At 33.5% G+C, this 18,732-nt stretch overlaps 1 protein-coding gene across 50 annotated transcripts in view; it reads right to left on the reverse strand.

Moving 5' to 3' along the window:
• MLIP (muscular LMNA interacting protein) overlaps positions 1-18,732 on the reverse strand; it is a 240,828-nt gene that overhangs the window by 70,635 nt on the left and 151,461 nt on the right. For 42 of the 50 annotated variants that reach the window (XM_081045023.1, XM_081045032.1, XM_081045030.1 and 39 more), the window contains 4 exons: positions 17,587-17,652; positions 17,420-17,503; positions 17,253-17,312; positions 8,385-8,429 (listed from right to left, as the gene is read on the reverse strand). In XM_081045023.1, the coding sequence (XP_080901149.1) occupies positions 8,385-8,429; positions 17,253-17,312; positions 17,420-17,503; positions 17,587-17,652 (255 nt within the window). The remainder of the gene's footprint in view (positions 1-8,384; positions 8,430-17,252; positions 17,313-17,419; positions 17,504-17,586; positions 17,653-18,732) is intronic. The other 8 variants (XM_081045055.1, XM_081045064.1, XM_081045022.1 and 5 more) reach the window with 1 other exon arrangement.

The raw sequence follows: 18,732 nt of genomic DNA on the forward strand, positions 1-18,732 counted from the left end.
GTGATAGATTGGTTTACCTTTTTTCTATTTCATGCTTCATGGCCAATATGGCCTTCTAGGCTCCTGGATGTACACAGTTCCTTTACAGGTCTTAGACTTGTTATGTAGTGAAAATTAAAATCTAGGCTCCTGTCTCCTAGCACCTAGGTTCTAAAGTACCTGTGTTCCCTCACAGTTTGAGCTTCTTATAACATTCCCACTTGGAGCTCTCACTTCGTTTCTGGCACTCAGAGGTCTGCCTTCCTTCCTTCCTTCCTTCCTTCCTTCCTTCCTTCCTTCCTTCCTTCCTTCCTTCCTTCCTCCCTCCTTCCCTCCCTCCCTCCCTCCCTCCCTCCCTCCTTCCCTCTCTCTTTCTTACTTTCTCTCTTTCTCTTTCTTTCTCTTGGGTTGGGATACACACACACACATTTTTTTATAGTTACGTTTTGTCAAACGTTGCTGTATTTAATTGAGAGGCTGAATTCTCACATCAGCTAAGCCTTCAACTTTAATGGGAAATGGTCAACATACAGATGCATAATTATAAATGTACTTGGCTAAACTACAGTAAAGTTGTGTTCCTAAATATTTGTATTCTTTTTGAAATTGCAAGTATTTTCAGGGTATATTATAGATATGTCAATATTGCTTTTACTTTCTAACGAGAGATGAATGACACTAAAAATTGAAAGCTTAGCAGTTCTTATGATATTGCCAATATAGGACTGTGAATCACCAAACAATGATTCGGGACTGCAGTCCTTCTTATGTTGTGTCCAACACTGTTTGTTTGCTGCTTTTTGACTCATGTCATCCTTGGTTGCTCCATGGAAGCAGGATGTCTTGGCTAAGTGCTCCCCGTCTCTAATTGCTGTAGATTAGGTGGGTCTGCACTGAGATGTATGGCTATTCTGTGCTGCAGAAAATTGCCCTTCAGAATGTCCATCATGGTGTTTATTCTGTTCACCTAGAGGTTCGTTTTTAACTTCATTAGGCAATGTAAGTAATGATGATTTCTTCTAAAATCTTAGATTTTTCCCCTTTAATTTTCCCCTTAGTTTTTTTTTCCTGTTAATTTTTCATTATTGCACTAATGGAAGGATTCTCTATGAATTTCCTAAGTTAAATTAATACCTCCTGTGAAATATGCTGAATTAAATGCATCTTGACTAAAACAAAACACAGTTAATTTTTTAGCACAGTAGTTATAGGAAAAAAGAGGCCACACATTAAAAATAAAGCATTTGCACAATTTAACTACATTACTATAATAACATTTATAAGTATTGTTCTAAATAATACCAAAGTATTATAGGGAAAAAAGATAAAATGCTCAAACATATTAATTAAATTAGCACTCAATCCAAATATCATTGTATCCAGTCACCAAAAGTCCCAAAAATTCCTTCACTGGAAATGGTGACATAACAATAAGATGCTTTAGACATCCCCAGTACATTTGTATTTTATTTAACATAATGAACTTCATATCACCATTACGAGAAAGTATTCCTAGAGAAAGGACAGAATTAAATACGAACCTCAGGGTTAAGTAAATATTTATAAAGCCAGATCCTTTAGCAAAATAATAATAATAATAATAATAATAATAATAATATACCAGGGGTGTCAAAAAAAAGTATACACATGATTTGTATTCATCTTTTGTTATCAGTATATTATTACAATTTTATTATATATATATATATATATTATTATATATATTAGTACAATTTTAATACAGTCCTTTCCTTTCTTAAAATGTGTGTACATTTTTTGGCATCCTGTGTGTGTGTGTGTGTATGTGTATGTGTGTGTATATATATATATGTATATATATATATATATATATACATATACACATACATAAGCTTATGTGTATTATGAATATAACCCAGATTCTTTCAATCAACCCAATCATTTCAAAGCTTTGAGAAGCCTCCCTCTGCTTCCCTAATACAAGTTAATGATGTTTATTAAATGTTGTAGCTATAGTTTTGTTATCAAAACTGCAACAATTATTTTTCAAAAAGTGAGGAAATTTGTTTGGTGAATTGAGATTAGAGCAGTGAGTGTAGGGAAGAGGCTACTATATTTGAACAACTGCCTATCAGTCTCCTGTGGTAGAGAAGCAAGTTGAAGTACCTAAAAATAAACTTGAAATTGGACTTGAACAACATTAAGGTTTTATTCATTAGTGTCTATCCACATTAATACTAACTGTGAAAAACAACATTAGAAATGAGTGTAAGACGGCTCTTGTGTGAAACGAAATCCCATAGTCTATATTCTACAGCCTTTGACGTTATTTTGAATACAAAAGAAAGAAAAGTCAAAGAGAGAAAGAGGGGACATTTGAACCAGAACATTATTAAAAGGGGGAAAAAAAAACTAACAGGGCAATCAAAAAATGTGAAAGTCAAAATTTTTTACTTCAAAGAAAATCTATTATCTTAAAGAGTTAGGTTATATGGAAAGTAAAAGAGTGCAAAACTAAGAAAAGAAATGAGGATTTGAAATCCACTGAAAAATAAATTGCTACATAAGGCCACCACTTACTTACGGCCACCACTTCTGCTAAGCCAGCTTTGGAAAAACCATTTTCCTCTTCCAAAGACTTGATGCCAGAGGCACATGAAGTACAACTAAGCTCCTTAGTCATTGTCTAGAGTTGCTTTTGCTTGCAGTCTGTAGCTTTTCTCCATTCTTGACACATGTCTTTTTGGCTGGCATTACACTAGCAGACACCCTCTTAGGGGACTGGGGCAAAATTAAGTTGTATCAGATAAAAAGTATTGAACAGTTGTTTCTGCCTTATGTGCTCTACATTTGTGGCATCCACTTTTGACATTTGTTTTTGTTTTGTTTTTCCTTTCCAGCAGTCATATCCTCTCCACCTGAATATTATATCTGGTTCAATGTCATTTAAATGTTTGTTTTCCACCTTCTCTCTGTTGACTGAGAGTTTTCTTTTCTCACAGCTCAAAAAACTTTAATTAGTCATAATGTATTGATTAAAATATGTTATTTCTCCCAGACCAGACTGATTTACAGATAAAATTATAAAATATGAACTGAACACCTAATAATCACTGAGTTCTGAACTTGGTGTAAAGGAAATATAAAATTATAAAATGATAAGCAATTGTCTTACCCTTAACTTAGAAAGTGTTCCTGTTATTTGGACATAAGGCACTGCACAAAAGAATGAATCTAGTGGTAAAAATGTTAGGCACAAAAGTCATAGAAATATATTATGAAGCATCATATCTTTTTTAATTCACATGTTTATTCTATCAGTAGACTTTACCCTGTGTGAATATCTTATTAAAAGCCATTTTATAAGTTAGTAATATGTCCCCAAAGATATAAATATAAAAAATAGATTTGGAGGTATTTAAAATGTTTTACTCTTTAAGCTAAGGAATGATAATTCAATCTTGTCATGAACATAATTGGTAGGCAGAATAAGTGGGCATAGTGACCGGTGATGGCCATTTGCACATGTGCAAATGAGAAGATAAAGGACCAGATTAAGGGTAAGTTTGGATAATATATAGCACTCTCATGCTTGATGAAGTCTAAAATAATAATGAGAAGGATGCAAGGCATAAAGGGTGTCTCATTACATCTTTTCCCTTCCTCCTCATCTAGCAGAATCCAGATAATAATCTTCTATTCCCACCTCATCCCCTTTCACATAAGCATACCTTGTATTTCTACACAAAGAAAAATAAGTAAATAAGAATGATTGGTAGAGTGAAATTTCTTGCTTAAATTATTCACAGTTATTCCTGTAACTCTTCAAATCTCTGGTTGCATCATATGGAAGCAGATTTGGACCCAGATCTGATTTAAGTGGATTGGATGTAAGTCACCTCTTCACCTAAGATCTATGACTACATTAGTGCACATGATGTTTGAACAATCTAGCCTGGTAACATTTTCAAGCACAGCAACAAGGGAAGTTTGTGAGCTGGCTAAATTGGAGACGGTGACCTTTATTGGAATATCTGTACATATAGTGGGGAATATTTTTAATAAAGTTTGACACTTTTTAATATATTGTGATATTTTGAAAGCAATATATATGTATTTGTAATGACATTTTTCTGTTCCTCAAGCTCATTAAAATGAGATCTTACTTGTATACTATATAATATTCAATAAACTTATCTCCATTATCTTTCTGGCACTTAAAAGTAACTTCTTAAGGGTAGACTGTTTATGAAATAAGTTGTTATCAATAGAATGTGATTCCAACTTAAGGTTTTGTGGGGGGGTTTTTGATAAGTTACAAATAGGTCCAAATACTTGCCCTATTTTTGAGGTTTATCTTTATTAAGAAAGCATACTATGGTTTTGAATTACATGAATGATATGAAAGTTAATAAAATACAATAAATATTTACGAAGACATGTGTAATACAAAGAAAACCATGATATTCCCCTCTGAAGATGATAGAGTGAAAATAGAATGAAATAGAAATTTAAATAGAAAATTCATTTCTTTACATAGGGGGAAAGAAACTTTCAAAATGAGTGTCATGAGGAATAATCACTCATGTAGTATCTGATAGATTATGAGTTAATTCACAAAGTGATTTAAAACATTAGAAATATAGTAAAACATTATCACCTTAAATGTTGTCACCAAATACGAAATTATTCACTCAAAGTTAGAATGAAGGCTATTGGGCATGAAGAAATAATTTGGACCAACAGAATAAATATCTGTTGATATTTAAATATTTAAAGTAAACAAACGATTCCCAACTTTGTAGGTTCACACAAGTATTAACGTCAGGGCAATGACGTGTAGAAGACCTGGGTTGCTGTTGCTTACTGTGACTTCTGTGACTCCGTTACTCACTCTGTAAAATGGAGTTTATGTAACAATATCCACCACAGAGGATAGATGTAAGGATTGATGTAAACGACCTATCTCATTTAACCCATTTGAAAGGTAGGAACTTAAAATATTAGTTATAATTATTACTGAATTTGGCATCTGTTAAAATCTATCCAGTAAAATATTAGTGATAAATTATTAAAATCAATCCCACAAGTGACCTGTGGAGATCACTCAACATGTTGTTAGCCTTTAAATTCTATTACACTTAAGAGAACCTAAATTAAATGGCATTCAACCCCTGAAAAATGAGGAGGTTGGCAGTCAAAAATCCACACATAACTTTTGATTCCTCCTAAACTTAATTGTTAATAGCCTAATGCTGACTGGAAGCCTTACAGATTACACAATCAATTAGCACATATTTCATGTGTTACATGTATTATATACTATATTCTTTAACAAAGCAAGCTAGAGAAAAGAAAATGTTACTAAGAAAAATTTAAGAAAGAGAAAAGACACCTACTGCATTTATTGGAAAAAAATCTGCATATAAGTGCACCTGCAGTTGAAACCCATGTTGTTCAAGGCTCAACTGTACTTTAAAATAACGTGCAATTCAAGTACACCATGAATTGAAGAAAACCTTGACTTTAATTAGTCTGAATTAATGGTACTTTTCTTCTGGCTCATCCTGAAAACAGAGTATGTAACATGTAATAATATGTACAATAAAGAGTAAAAAAAGGAAACTAATTGTTTTGTATTGGTTTTCTTTTCTTTTTTTATAGAGAAAAGTCAGCCTGACACCAATGGTCCCACAAATAGGAATTAGTCAAACAATTTCTCATTATTTAATTAAATCATTATAATCATCTCAGGAAAGTTGAAAATCCCAAGGACATACTAATACATTGAAAACTAGTAACTTTGTAAGTTTAACATTAACCAGTTCTCTGGCTAGCTTTCCTCTAATTTCTACAAGAAACTATCTTGCTCATTGACTATTTTAATTGTTTACTGTCTTGCCACTGCATGCTTCAGAAATGGGGACCTTGTGTTCATCTCTCTCATCTCAGTGATTTTTCAGTGAGTACTGGGACATGGCAGACACACAATATTTATCAAATCAATGAATAAAATTGGAAAAATGAATATTGGAGCTAGAAAATACTGACTGGAGTTTCTACTAGTCACAATTTATAGATTATATATTATATTTTAAAAAAACACACCCAGAAATTGGGATTTTGAATGGTCTGTGCTAATCTGTTAAGGATATCCTCAAGTGTAACAAAACATTTTTTCTTGGATCTAATTTAAGTCTTCCCTTTTTCCCCCATGGTACAGGAGTTGGTAAAGGTGTGATCCTTGCTTTGAGTCTAATCTAAAAATTTCTACAAAGTCAATGACACATCAAATCTCAGCAGGTATGTACTGTAAAGATGCTTAGTTTCCTGAAAGTTTTGAAGAGAGATGGTGGAGTATTGAAAAATTAAAATCTGTAGACTTCTCAGATTCACAATTATATCAGACATCATTTAGTAAATGTAATAACGGCAGCCAAATATTTATAAGCATGACTTATCTATGAGTTGGCACCAAAGAAATGGTTTTTACCTTCCACCTGAAAGTTATCCCTTATAGTCTTCCAAAAGACATGAATATATTTGAGGTGTCACAAACAACAATTCAAATGTCATGTTGGAAAAGAAAGTAAAAAGCAAAACCTCTCACTCAAGAAACCAAATTTAATCAAAGACAAGAATCTTAGCTGAATCACAGTTTATATTTGTTCTAGTCTATATTAAATCTGTTTGATGATTCAATGTAAATTTCGAGTGATTCAAATGCTCTCACAAAGTTGGGCAAATGTTAACTGACTTTAATTAAGTTTGACAACTGATTGAAGAATAATTTGAAATAACTACTACCTATGGAGAATTAAACAGCTCCTCCAGAATTATTCCAACTCTTACCAAATTAACCACCAACAAGGAGGGGTGGGAAGAGACATCAACCCTCTGCACCTTATTGTAAATATCAGAGCCACTCTGGTGAAAAATAGGAGTAGACGAGAAAAAAAGGTGAGAGAGCAAAAAAATTCTAGCTATTTTTTCCTGGGTCTGGCTCTTGTAGAATGTATTAGTTACAAAAAGTATAGAAACATCTTTAGGATACTTTTTTTTCTTGAACCCAACTGAAGAATTAAGGAACTCAGTGAGATCTAGTCTTTTCAATGTAGGTAGGAGGAAGAGAAGGGATAGGCATTGATGAAGGGAAAACCAAGGGGGGAAAAAGAGGAAGAAAAGGAAGAACGATTACTTATTAAGCAATTTGTGTGTGTCAGAACTACATGAAGGGCTTTTCATACGTTAACAATCTAAGTCTTACATCAACCAAATAAGGTTATTAGTATCCCAATATTATATATAGAAAAACTAAGGCAAAGAGAGGTTAAATGATTTTCCAGGATCAGACAGTTACCAAATACAGGCACTACGATGTAAACTTGAGTATAGCTTTCCAAATGCCTCCAGTCTTTCAAGTATTACTCCAAAGAGCTTCCAGTAATAATAAAAAATAATAGTGCAAGCTTCTAGGAAATGCTCTAAGCTGTGTTCCTACCCATGCCCTCTAAACATCAGTTCCTGAATGTGATAAAATTCAGTAATTTTACAGTTTATTATTTGCTTTACAGAGATTCAAGTGAAGTCAGAAATTTATAAATCACAAAGAAGTTATGTCACAAAATATAAATTTAACAACTATTTACTCTTAATTATGATGATGAAAGCTACATATTCGAAAATATATAGTATAAAAGGAATAGTTTAGTGGTCTGTATTAAACTAAAAACTAAACACTTGCTTAGGATAAAATCTTGTTTCTACTGTAATACGTTTGGTCAGAAGTAGAAGTTGGCCACATGACAGATTATTAGATGAATAAAGAGTAGGGATGGGGTGAGGCTGTGTGTGTGTGTGTGTGTGTGTGTGTGTGTGTGTGTGTGTGTGTGTGTGATATTCAGTTCCCCGTAATTAATTGAATTAAGTGTGTAACTCTATATCTACACATTCATTATTAATCTGTTTTTGTTCACAAGTAGAAATTGGCTTATTTGGTAATAATTTAAATGCAAGAAAACAACAAACTAGTCAAAATCAACTAAACTGACAATCCCATTGGAAATGACCAAATCAATGTTTCAAGTATATGAGTCAACTGTTGAATAATAAGCACAATAAACCATTACAGAAATAAAAATGTCATCTAAGCTTTGATAATGAGAAAGACAGAAAGCAGGTGTTAAAATTCTGTTTTATTTAGCCAAAGTAATCAACCCAGGCCTCATTTTAGAAGGAATTTATTCAATAAACTTAACCTAACGTAGCATGATTGTCCATATCTGGATTGATCATACCATCCTACCCCTTTCCACTTATGAAAAAAATCAACTAATTCAATTTAAATGACTGTATAATTGGGTTGCCTCCAAACATATACATGCACCCATTAAAAAAGCAGTATGTGTAATTATGAAGGGACTTACATATTTGGTTTCTCTACCAGCTGCTCTCGGAACAGTTGTAGGAGTCTGTATGAAAATAAAAATAATTATACTATTGAAATAATCAATAAAATACTAAAAGATTTAACTTCTGGGGCAAGTGTTCACCTTTGTTATTTCTTTTTTTTTTTTCTTATTAAGACTTTCTAACCATTACTCTCTCTTTTCTATACAAAATCCCCTGTTCCTTTGAAAATTATTTCATTAAACTATATCACTTTATTATTCTTTTCATTACTGACATCTATTGGCTTTCTGGTAAATTTTCCCTTATTTATTGATGATGTCCATTCACAGATCATAGTAGTTTCTTACATAATTTTTGGCTGTTTCTAAATTAACATAGAAGTCTTTATTCTCGCAATTCTTTGAGCTGCTCAACTCCAAAGATATTCTCATCCACTCCATTTCAATCATTAATTTCCAGGACCATTCCTATATTTTGCTTTCACATATAAAATGAGAAACCTCTAAAATTTCCATTTATAACATCTTATTCTTAGAACTCTACCTCCTATCCACCATTGTCATTTCTCAAATATCCTTAATGCAACATTTCTTCAGCCTTAGCCTCAATGGGACTTGAAAATCATTGACCCTTAACAGTTCCATTCTGGCTTTATTGTGTCTTAGCTTATATATATTTCATATTCAGAGCCATTTTATACCTTAATTTCTCTTGCCTCTCTTTCTCCTTGTGAAAACCACACACACACAAGACCTAGGGAAATATCACTGGGGAAAATCACAGCCAAGCTAATTGATTTTATTATAAATTAATGATAATCACCTTCCAATGGGCATTCAATACTAGTAAGCTTCCATTTTTTTCTCTTGTGGGCCCATTTTCCCACTTTCTGAGATGAGATGGCTGTTTAATTCATTCATCTATTCAACAAATATTATCTCTCTACTGTATGCTGTGAACTGTTCTACATCAGTCAGACTTATTGGTGAACAAAAGAGACAAAGACGTTCTGCCCTTACATTTCAGCAGGAGAGAAAATAAACAATAAAATAATAAATAAATAAATTACATCATATGTCAGAAGGTGACAAGTGTAATAAAAAAGAAAAGTGGAAATAATTTGAAGCCTAAGGTGACATATATATATATATATATGGTGTTTGGAGGAAGGAAAGATTTCCTTTGGAAGAATATATCACCTTAGACTTCGTGTGTGTGTGTGTGTGTGTGTGTGTGTGTGTGTGTATGTATGTGTTTTGGACCAGCCAAATGTTAAGGAGGTCAAGGATGGTGATGGCTTATAATTTTAAATGGATGGCCAATCTAGAAAAGGTGAAATTTCAGCAAAGATTTGAAAAAGGTAAAAAAGCTGGCTCTGTGGATATCTAGATAAAAACCATTCAAACCAGATGGAACAAGTGCAAAGTTCTTATGTGGATTTCTACCTCTAAGAATGGTGGCTAGAGAACTCAAAATAATCCTCCTATAATAGACAATAACGAAGTTGTGCAAAATATTGGAAAATACTTTATTAAATACATCGAAGAACTAATAAGAGTGAAGAATTTGGGTGCAAGATTGGGTGAGAATGGGAATCTGAGTCAGGCATTTGAGATCTGCTTTTGCCCTGGGGATGTTTGCAAATAATAAGTTGCTTGAGAAGCTGATCCAAAGTTTTGACAGTCTTGGAGGTGTAGGGAGATAAAAGTCAGAGTCTCCAGAGCCAAAAATAGATGGAGGCCCAGGGATGAGAGTGATCCAGAGTAGCTCACGTGGTTTCAGCCTGCTTCAAATCATCTAAAAAGGATTGTGTTGAAAGGAAAGGGAAGGGAAGGGAAGGGAAGGGAAGGGAAGGGAAGGGAAGGGAAGGGAAGGGAAGGGAAGGGAAAGGAAAGGGGAGAGGGGAGAGGGGAGAGGGGAGAGGGGAGAGGGGAAAGGAAAAGGAAAAGGAAAAGGAAAAGGAAAGGGAAAGAAATCATCTCAAAACCTTAGATTAAATTCAGGTAATCCTTCTTTGCTAGAGTTCCTGGTGCCTAACAGAAGCAAAGAAAAGACTTTCTATAGGAAGACAATATCATTTGAGGCCTCAAATAATTCCTATAAATAAATTTTTAAGTAGACTATCCAACACAGAATCAGATTCAGAAAAACAAAGAGGTAAGACAATGTAAGAATAAGCAGCAATAATAAACCAAAAAAGACCCACAAAGAATCCAGAAATTTGTCTTCAAGGACCAGACTGCAAAAACTACCATACTTAACTGTATTTTCTAAGAGTTAAGTTTGTCAATTTTTGTAGGGAACTAGACACTATAAAAAGTGACATAGTTGACTTGAAAAAAAAACTAAGTGTGCTAAGACAGGAGCATGGCACACTCAAAGCCCAACAAGGAGACAAGTAGGGCTAAAATGACGTGAGTGAAAGGGAGAGTAAGAGAGCAGATCATGGAAGCATTGGAAGGTCAGTTCACAGAGGTCCTCCCAGGGTCTTGTAAGGACTTTGGCTTGTATTCTGAGGGAAATATGTAGGCACTGCTGGTTTTCAACAGAGGAGGGTCAGAATCTGACTTATGCTTTAAAAGAATCCCTGTTTGATGTGTTCAGAATGGATTATAGAGAGGCAAGTATACAGGGGAAAGGCTATTGTAGTGTCTAGTAAAATATGATGATGGCTCAGTAGTACATAACGTATGAAGTAATCTTATTCTACATATATTATGAATCTACAGCAACAGGATATCTAACAGAAGAGATGTAGAATGTGAGAGAAAGAGGAATAAATCTTGACAGCAAAGTTTCTGGCTGTGAGCAAATGTAAGATTGTAATCCTATCAATAGAGATGGGAAGGCAGAATATGGAATAGCTTTTGTGGGAGAAAATCTAGATTTTATTTTTAAGATATTTATTAGAAATATGAATGAAAACAAAGAGTAAGTAGTTAAGAGAGAATCCTGGACTGGAAATTTAAATTTGAGACTTGGTGAGAACACCAGTGGAATGAATATAAAGAGAAATGAGAAATCCAAGCACTGAACTTTAGAACACTCCAAATTAAATAGTTTGGAAGCAGAGGATGTAACAGAAAAGGAGATTAAACAATAATAATGACAAATGAGGTAGGAGAAAAACTGAGAGAGCATGGTGTCCTGGAAGACAGTAGAAGAATGCGTAGCAAAGAGGAGGGCATAATCAACTGTCTCCAATTTTGTTGATATGTTTAGCTCAGATGAGCTAAAGCTCAGTTTATAACGATGGAGAGGACTTCTGGAAACTTGGGAAAAGTGGTTTGGGCAGCATAGTGGGGGCTAAAGCCTAAATGGAAGGGATTTAACAGGGAATGGGGAAAAGTATGGAAATACTCAGATTGTACAATATCATTAATGTATATTTTAAATTCATAAAACAATACTATATATTGTCAAAATTAAAAATTAAAAAATGCAAGAAAAATAAAAGAGGGCATGGGAGAAGAATTGAAACCAAATTTCCTTTTCAAACTCTTCTCCATTATACTGACCCTCTTTACTCTCAGTTAATAATCTTATTTTTTCTTCACTGAAAGGTGTTAGTTATGAAATAAATGAAGATATTAATTATAAAAGTCTTTAATTTCCAACTATAAACCTACTAACATACTTGTGTTTTCACATCATTTCCTCTATTCTTTTGTCCTGTTAAAATGGAGGACATTTCCAACTTCTTATCAAAGGATACCTATGTGAATTAGGCTCTAGTCTCTGTGCCCTTTGGAAAGACTTCCATCCTTCAGGATCTCCCTTTCTTGTATAAACAGTAACTCCCATTCTCCTATTATCATACCAATTTGCTCTGGTCCTTTTCAGCTTTAAAAAGCATACAAAAAATTCTTTCTTGCCCCCATTTCTGACCCAATTTCCTTTTCCCTTTCACAGCTCAACATTCCAAAGTAGTAGCTGTGTGTTGTGGTGTGTGCGTGTGTGTGTGTGTGTGTGTGTGCGCGTGAGTGTTTGACATGCTTTCCTACTCACAACACTTTTCAATGTCAGAGGAGAGCAAAATGGTAGTATGAGGGAGGAGAATTTAAGGATGGTGAAAAGAAGTATCTGTGAGGATAATATCAAGGTGGTCCTTCAGCCTGGCTGAGGAGAAGGGAACAGTTAACAATAGGTTTGGACTTCAGACCAGTTCTGATGTGTCCCTTTCCTGATCCCTTCCATAATGATGACAATGGAGACAGCTAGAAAAGAGGAATATGGAGTGCCATAAGCAGAGATGCTGTGAGGCAAAGGTGAGGGACAGTATCACTAGAGTAGGGAAGAAGTGGCGAGTAGGAAATGATTGACACTATGGAATTTCTATATTCTGAGACATGCTTCTCCTGCTAAAAACAAAACGAAACAAAAAGCACAATTGGCAGATCCTAGGAACTAATCTTCAGTATCTACCAACCTAGGTATCAGGTATACATGCAGAGCAGAGAACTTTGAGTTTGAAAAATAATAGGACATCTGAAAAATATAAATACTGTAAAAGAAAACAATCATTTAGCCATTCCCCTTATAGGTATTTACCCAAGAGAAAAGGAAGCACATGACCATACAAAGATTTGTTTGCAAATGTTCTCAGCAATTCTATTAGTAAAAGCCCCAAGTTAGAAATAACCAAATTGTCCATCTATTTACCAACTGGTAACTATTTACCAACTGGTAAATAGTTAACATATGGTACAACCATCCAATGAAATGCTATTCAGCAATAAAAAGAAACGAACTATTGATATATGTAAAATATGAATGAATTTCAATTGCCTTCTACTAAGTGTAAAACGTCACTCAAAGACTACATACTATATAATTCTATTAATATGATATTTTTGAAAAGGGAAAATTATAGGGACAAAGAAAAAATCAGTGGTGTCCAGCCCTTGGGTTGGAGGGAGAGATATACTACAAAGAAGCACAAGGGAATTTTTTTCATTGGATGAATGTGTTTCGTATCTTGCGTCCCATGGTGATTACACAACTATATGCTTTGTCAAAACTCATAGAATTGTACACTACATGGGTAAATTTTACAGTGGGTAAATTACATTTCAGTAAATCTGACTTAAAAAAAACACTAAGTAAGCAAAAATAAAGAACTTAACATAGTCTTTGAAGAACAGAATAGACACTGAAAAATTCTTGAATTGGAATACCAAATCAAGGAATCCTCTTAAAATTAGGAAGCAATAAATAGAAAAATATATGAAAATTAAGAGATATAAAATACAGAAGCAAAATTGGAAAAAACAAGTACTGTATTATGAGTCCCAACAGGAAAAAAAATCATTTGAAAATATAATGACTAAAAATTATCCTGAATGTAAGGGGAAGAAAAAATTGAAAACTTCAGATGAAAGGTCAAAGAGAGTACCAATGCAGATACATAAGAGAGAAAAAAATGCACACCTAGATACATTATAGGAAAAATTAGTAACATCATAAAGATAAATACTAAAAGATGACAGTACCACTCTGTAAATGATCACTCTATAGCAGAGGAATAAGTATCATGCTGCCAAAATATTTCACTAGTTTGTTGTTGAGGGGGAAAAAACAAACAAACAAACAAAAACCAACAAACCTAGGGAAAAAAAGTATTGTGTTGAAGAAAAATCTATAATTTTATGTTTGGCAAAACTATAATTTAAATGAACGGGCAAAATAAAGATATTTTCAGGGAGATAGGCCTACAGAATCAATACAAAGAGAACTTATTGAATACAATTTTCAGCAAGATTCCAGCAAGAAAAAAAATAAATGCAGGAGAAAGCTATGAATTTGTGAGAAATAATGATCTAAATAAAGAATAAGTATCTAAATAAAGAAGATATTAAGAAAAACATAACCATAAAGTTGAGGTATAAAAGTCAAAAAAAATGCTAATAAATTATGCTTCTGTTTGTGTATCTTGATAAAAAAACATGTGAAAGGTGAAAAGCACTATAGTACTTACCTAATTTGGGGGAAAAAGTATTTACAAGCTTTAAAATTGATAGGGAAATAAACATAATTATTCTCTTTAATAATTTATGGGTAACTACAAAAAGTAAGAAAAATGCAAAGCAAAATTTTCAAAAGTTTCAAACTAGTGAATGTCAAAACATCCAAAGGAAAGCAGGAAAGGTAAAAAAAAAAAAAAAAAAAAAAACCATTTTAAGTAGAAAATATAAAACAAGACAGCAGAAATTACTAATAGAACAAGAATTACAATAATTATAAATGGCTTAAGGTCCCAGATAAAGAGAATCCCAGATTGAATATAAAAGTGACAGCCAGAAATATGCTGTCCTGAAGAAAATTAGACAATTGGGTACAAAAAGATAAAACAATTAAAAGGAACAGAAATTAAAGACAAAAGTAATATTAAAAAGTAATAAAAAATTAACAAAACATGAATTAAAAATTACATATATTACTTGCAGAAGGTCACTATTTTCAGTCTAGACTAAAAACACAGGCTTGGGTTCAAAAGGATTATATATGCCAGTAAAGGCTATAAAAATCCAAAAGGTGAGCAGGAACAACACATAAGCAAAAGCAACATACACGTCAAAACATGCACGTCAAATCTAATAAACACTTCTCTAGCCTTATCTTTCTGTTCCTCTTGGCAGCAATCACTGCGATTACATTCTCGTCAACACTCTCCTCTTGTAGCTTCCATGATGCCATACTGTTCTGATTTTCCTCGTACTACAATGGATGCTTCTTTCTCCTTTGCAGGCTCTGCCTCCACCTCCTATATTGGACCTGCAATGTTTTGTTCCTTGGAGCTCTGTACGGGGTGCTCACAACGTCCATGTGCTGATTTTCCCCAGATCTCTCCCGCTAGCTCAAAAGGCATAGGTTTAAACCCTCCTGGATACACACCTCAAACTCATCCTGACCAAAATGAACATAATCCTCTTTCCTCAACCACACTGTGCCTCCGTCACAGTCATCTATGCTCAAGGAACAATCCTGGAGCTCATTCATGATTCCTCTGTCCTTCACTGCTCACATCCAAACCCACAGCAAGCCTGAAATCTCTCTCAAATCCCATACTTCTCTCTAACTCTGAACCCACTTATCCAGGCCAACTTCACTGACTGCCTCTCTGACCTCAGCAGCCACCTCACAGCATCCATTGTGATCTTTTCCAGTGGTTTCATATTATTCCCCTGATATTTATGTCTTCTCATTTACCTTGACGTGTAAGTATCTTCATGATCCCTAAGCCAACTTCTCAACCTCATTTTACACAATTCACTCCTGGCTCACTCTCGTGCGACCACACTGGCTTCGTCTTCATACACACTAAGTTCTTTCCTGTCTCAGGAAATTTTCACATGCCTACTCCTCTGGCTGAAAGCTACTGCCCCTGATCTATGGTTGGCTTCTGTCCATCTTTGGTCTCAGCTTTAATTCTAGTTTCTGATTACTACATCCAAAGTATGCCCTTTACGTTACTTTGCCTTGTTCACAATTATCTCCCCACGGCTTCCGAGTTCCAGGCTTATAGTAGGCGCTTCATAAATATTTGTTGAATGAAATAATTGCCTTAAAATTAGTGGCCTATAATGTTTTTTAAATACTATAAGCATTAAATATTTGTTAAATCAATAGTAAAGATGAGTATTTGTATACTACTATTTAAGATCTATTCCTATTATGTTTATATAGGGTATTTTTAATATGTGCAACAAATAAAGTAAGAAAAAATATTTTAAAACTTACATAGCATTTTTTTGACAAAGCAAACAAAGTTTTGTATTTTTATATTAAAAGACTTAAAGAATATACAATAAAATAAACACAAAAGCTACAATTATTCATGGATAGATCCTCTCTGCTAATATATATATGTATACATATATTACACATATACACACATATATATAGACAGTTAATGGTTACTGGGATTCTGTGTCATTATTAATGAATATTTGTCTATAGTGTTCCAACTGAACATTAGGATAACTCTTCTAATTGTAAGCAATCTGTACATTTAAAACCTACTCATACGCACAGTGTTTAATTTTTTAAAAGAACATGCAAAAAAATATTTATACTAATTCCAAGAGAGAAAATAAAGCTGACAAAGAAAACCTAACAATTATTAATAAAGGAAAAATCACAACCATTTTGAAATTTTGATAAATAGATCTGCAGTAAGTATTCAAAATAATAGTTTGGAGAAATGTAGTATTTTATCCCAACAATGAAAATGGCTACATTATAAGGAGAACATATTTACATATTTAAATACAACAATGAATGCTTTAGTGGTACCCTAACAATGTAAAATATCCAGGTTTCTGTCCCAGTGAGTAAAAAAATCAATGAAATAGAGGCCATCAATCAAAACAAAAAAAGTTCCAGAAATAATATCTGTGTTAAAGCTCTTAGACTAATGCTACTTTAGTCTACTTCATTTTCTTCTTCTATGATTCTAAGAATTACAAAATTACTGAAGATATGGTTTGAGGTAAGAATAGGCCACAAATTCTACATGCAGTTAGTACCATAGAGCTTCTGAAAATGCCAACATATTATATAATAATATGTTGGCTTTAGGGGTGTTTTGAACTTGGTCCACAGTTAAAAACAGATTTTACAATCCTGTATACACATATCTATATATGCACATGTAAACAAATTAAAACAAATGTCAATAATACCCACACTACTTGGAATAGAATCTGATATTTTACATTCTTACTATTCAATTTTTAAAACACTGTTTGCTAACAAAAAAATTCTGGTTGCTATCCACTAAGTTCATTTCCTAATTCATTATCGGGCTTTGATCTGCAGCTTAGAAATCATTAATCTAGTAACTCTTACAGTTCAGTAAATTGTATTAAATATATACATACTTTGAAAGTGTCAGAACCCAATAATGTCTGCAGGGATCTTGAAGGAGAAGTAGAAGAATGCTGGAAAATAAAAAAAGACAAGCCAGTGATGCATCGTACTCAGATAAAGGGAAATGGAAAGAAGCGAAGCAAATGTTTGAATTGCACACTCTAGTCTAAGGCATTACCATAGACAAGGATTCCTGTAAGACCTTATCAATGGTAGCACAGAGCTCTTCAGTTTGCTGCCTGAGCTGTGCAGGGTTACACAACTGGAAGAAGTGAAACCAGGTACTGAGTTAGCAATAAGTTTTGGGATTGCATTTCACAAGTAGGGGTAATATGAAGTCATTACCTCCAGAGATGGGTCTAATGTGTTGTCCTTGGAGACACTTTCATTCTTGGCTGGTTCATCTAGTGCCTAGTGGTAAATGAAATAGTTGTCATGTGAGGATTTTAGTCAAATATAAATGTAGTGCAAAAGTCTCTTCAAAGAAATTCTTATAGATCGCAATATTGTTTTCGAAAAACAAATCTCTTTTCCATCACCATGTATTTGATCCCTTTTACCCTCAAACTGACTCTGGGTGGTGAACACACAATATGATATATAGATGATGTATTACAGAATTGCACACTTGAAACTTATGTAACTTTACTAACCATTGCCACCTCAATAAACTTTAATTAAACCCCCCCAAAAAAACTCTTTGAATAATTTGACAAATAGCTCCCTCTGACCTATTCTCAGAGGGAGGCATTTTCCACATTTTTTTAGTTACTTTTGTGGAATCAATATTTCTATTATAAAATGTTGGAATAAAGAAAGGAGGCTATGCTTTTAAACATACAAACTAGAGCTTGGACATCTTACACATCCCGATGAGCCTTGATCTATTCCAAAACAGTCACCTTGAGAAGTTACACACAGAAATAACAATGATGTAGCCATTTCTCAAAAATCTACAAAAACCTATTCTTGAGGAAATGCTTCAGGGCCAGTTTACGAGAAACATCACACACAATTTAAAAAAAACTCATCTCATTTTTAATAATTTTATCCAAAAAGTCTTGGCTACCTTACTCATGAGACTGAATCTCAAATGACAGTTAACTATTTTCATACTAAAACATACTTTTTATTTATTGTGATACATTTCAGATACATGGAAAGAATAAGATAACTCTCCTGTTTACTGTATTCACTCCACTGAGAATATGAGGTAAAATATCACAAGCTAATAGAAGCCAGTGTGTATTCCTCCCTACTTGCTTCTTCTCCTCCTCATGAAAGGTAATCATTCTCATTCATTTTTTTGTTTATCATCACATTATATCTTTAATTTTTTCATCATATTATTATATGTATACATCACTAGATACTATAAGGTTGTTTTGTGCAAGTCTTAGAATTTTGTGTAAGTATAATGCACGCTTTCAGAACTTGCTATTTCAGTTTTTTGTTGTTTTTTTAACCACTTTATCGAAGCATGACTGACAT

The sequence above is a fragment of the Rhinolophus hipposideros genome, assembly GCF_964194185.1.
Source record: "Rhinolophus hipposideros genome assembly, chromosome: 3".
Taxonomy (NCBI): Eukaryota; Metazoa; Chordata; class Mammalia; order Chiroptera; family Rhinolophidae; genus Rhinolophus; species Rhinolophus hipposideros.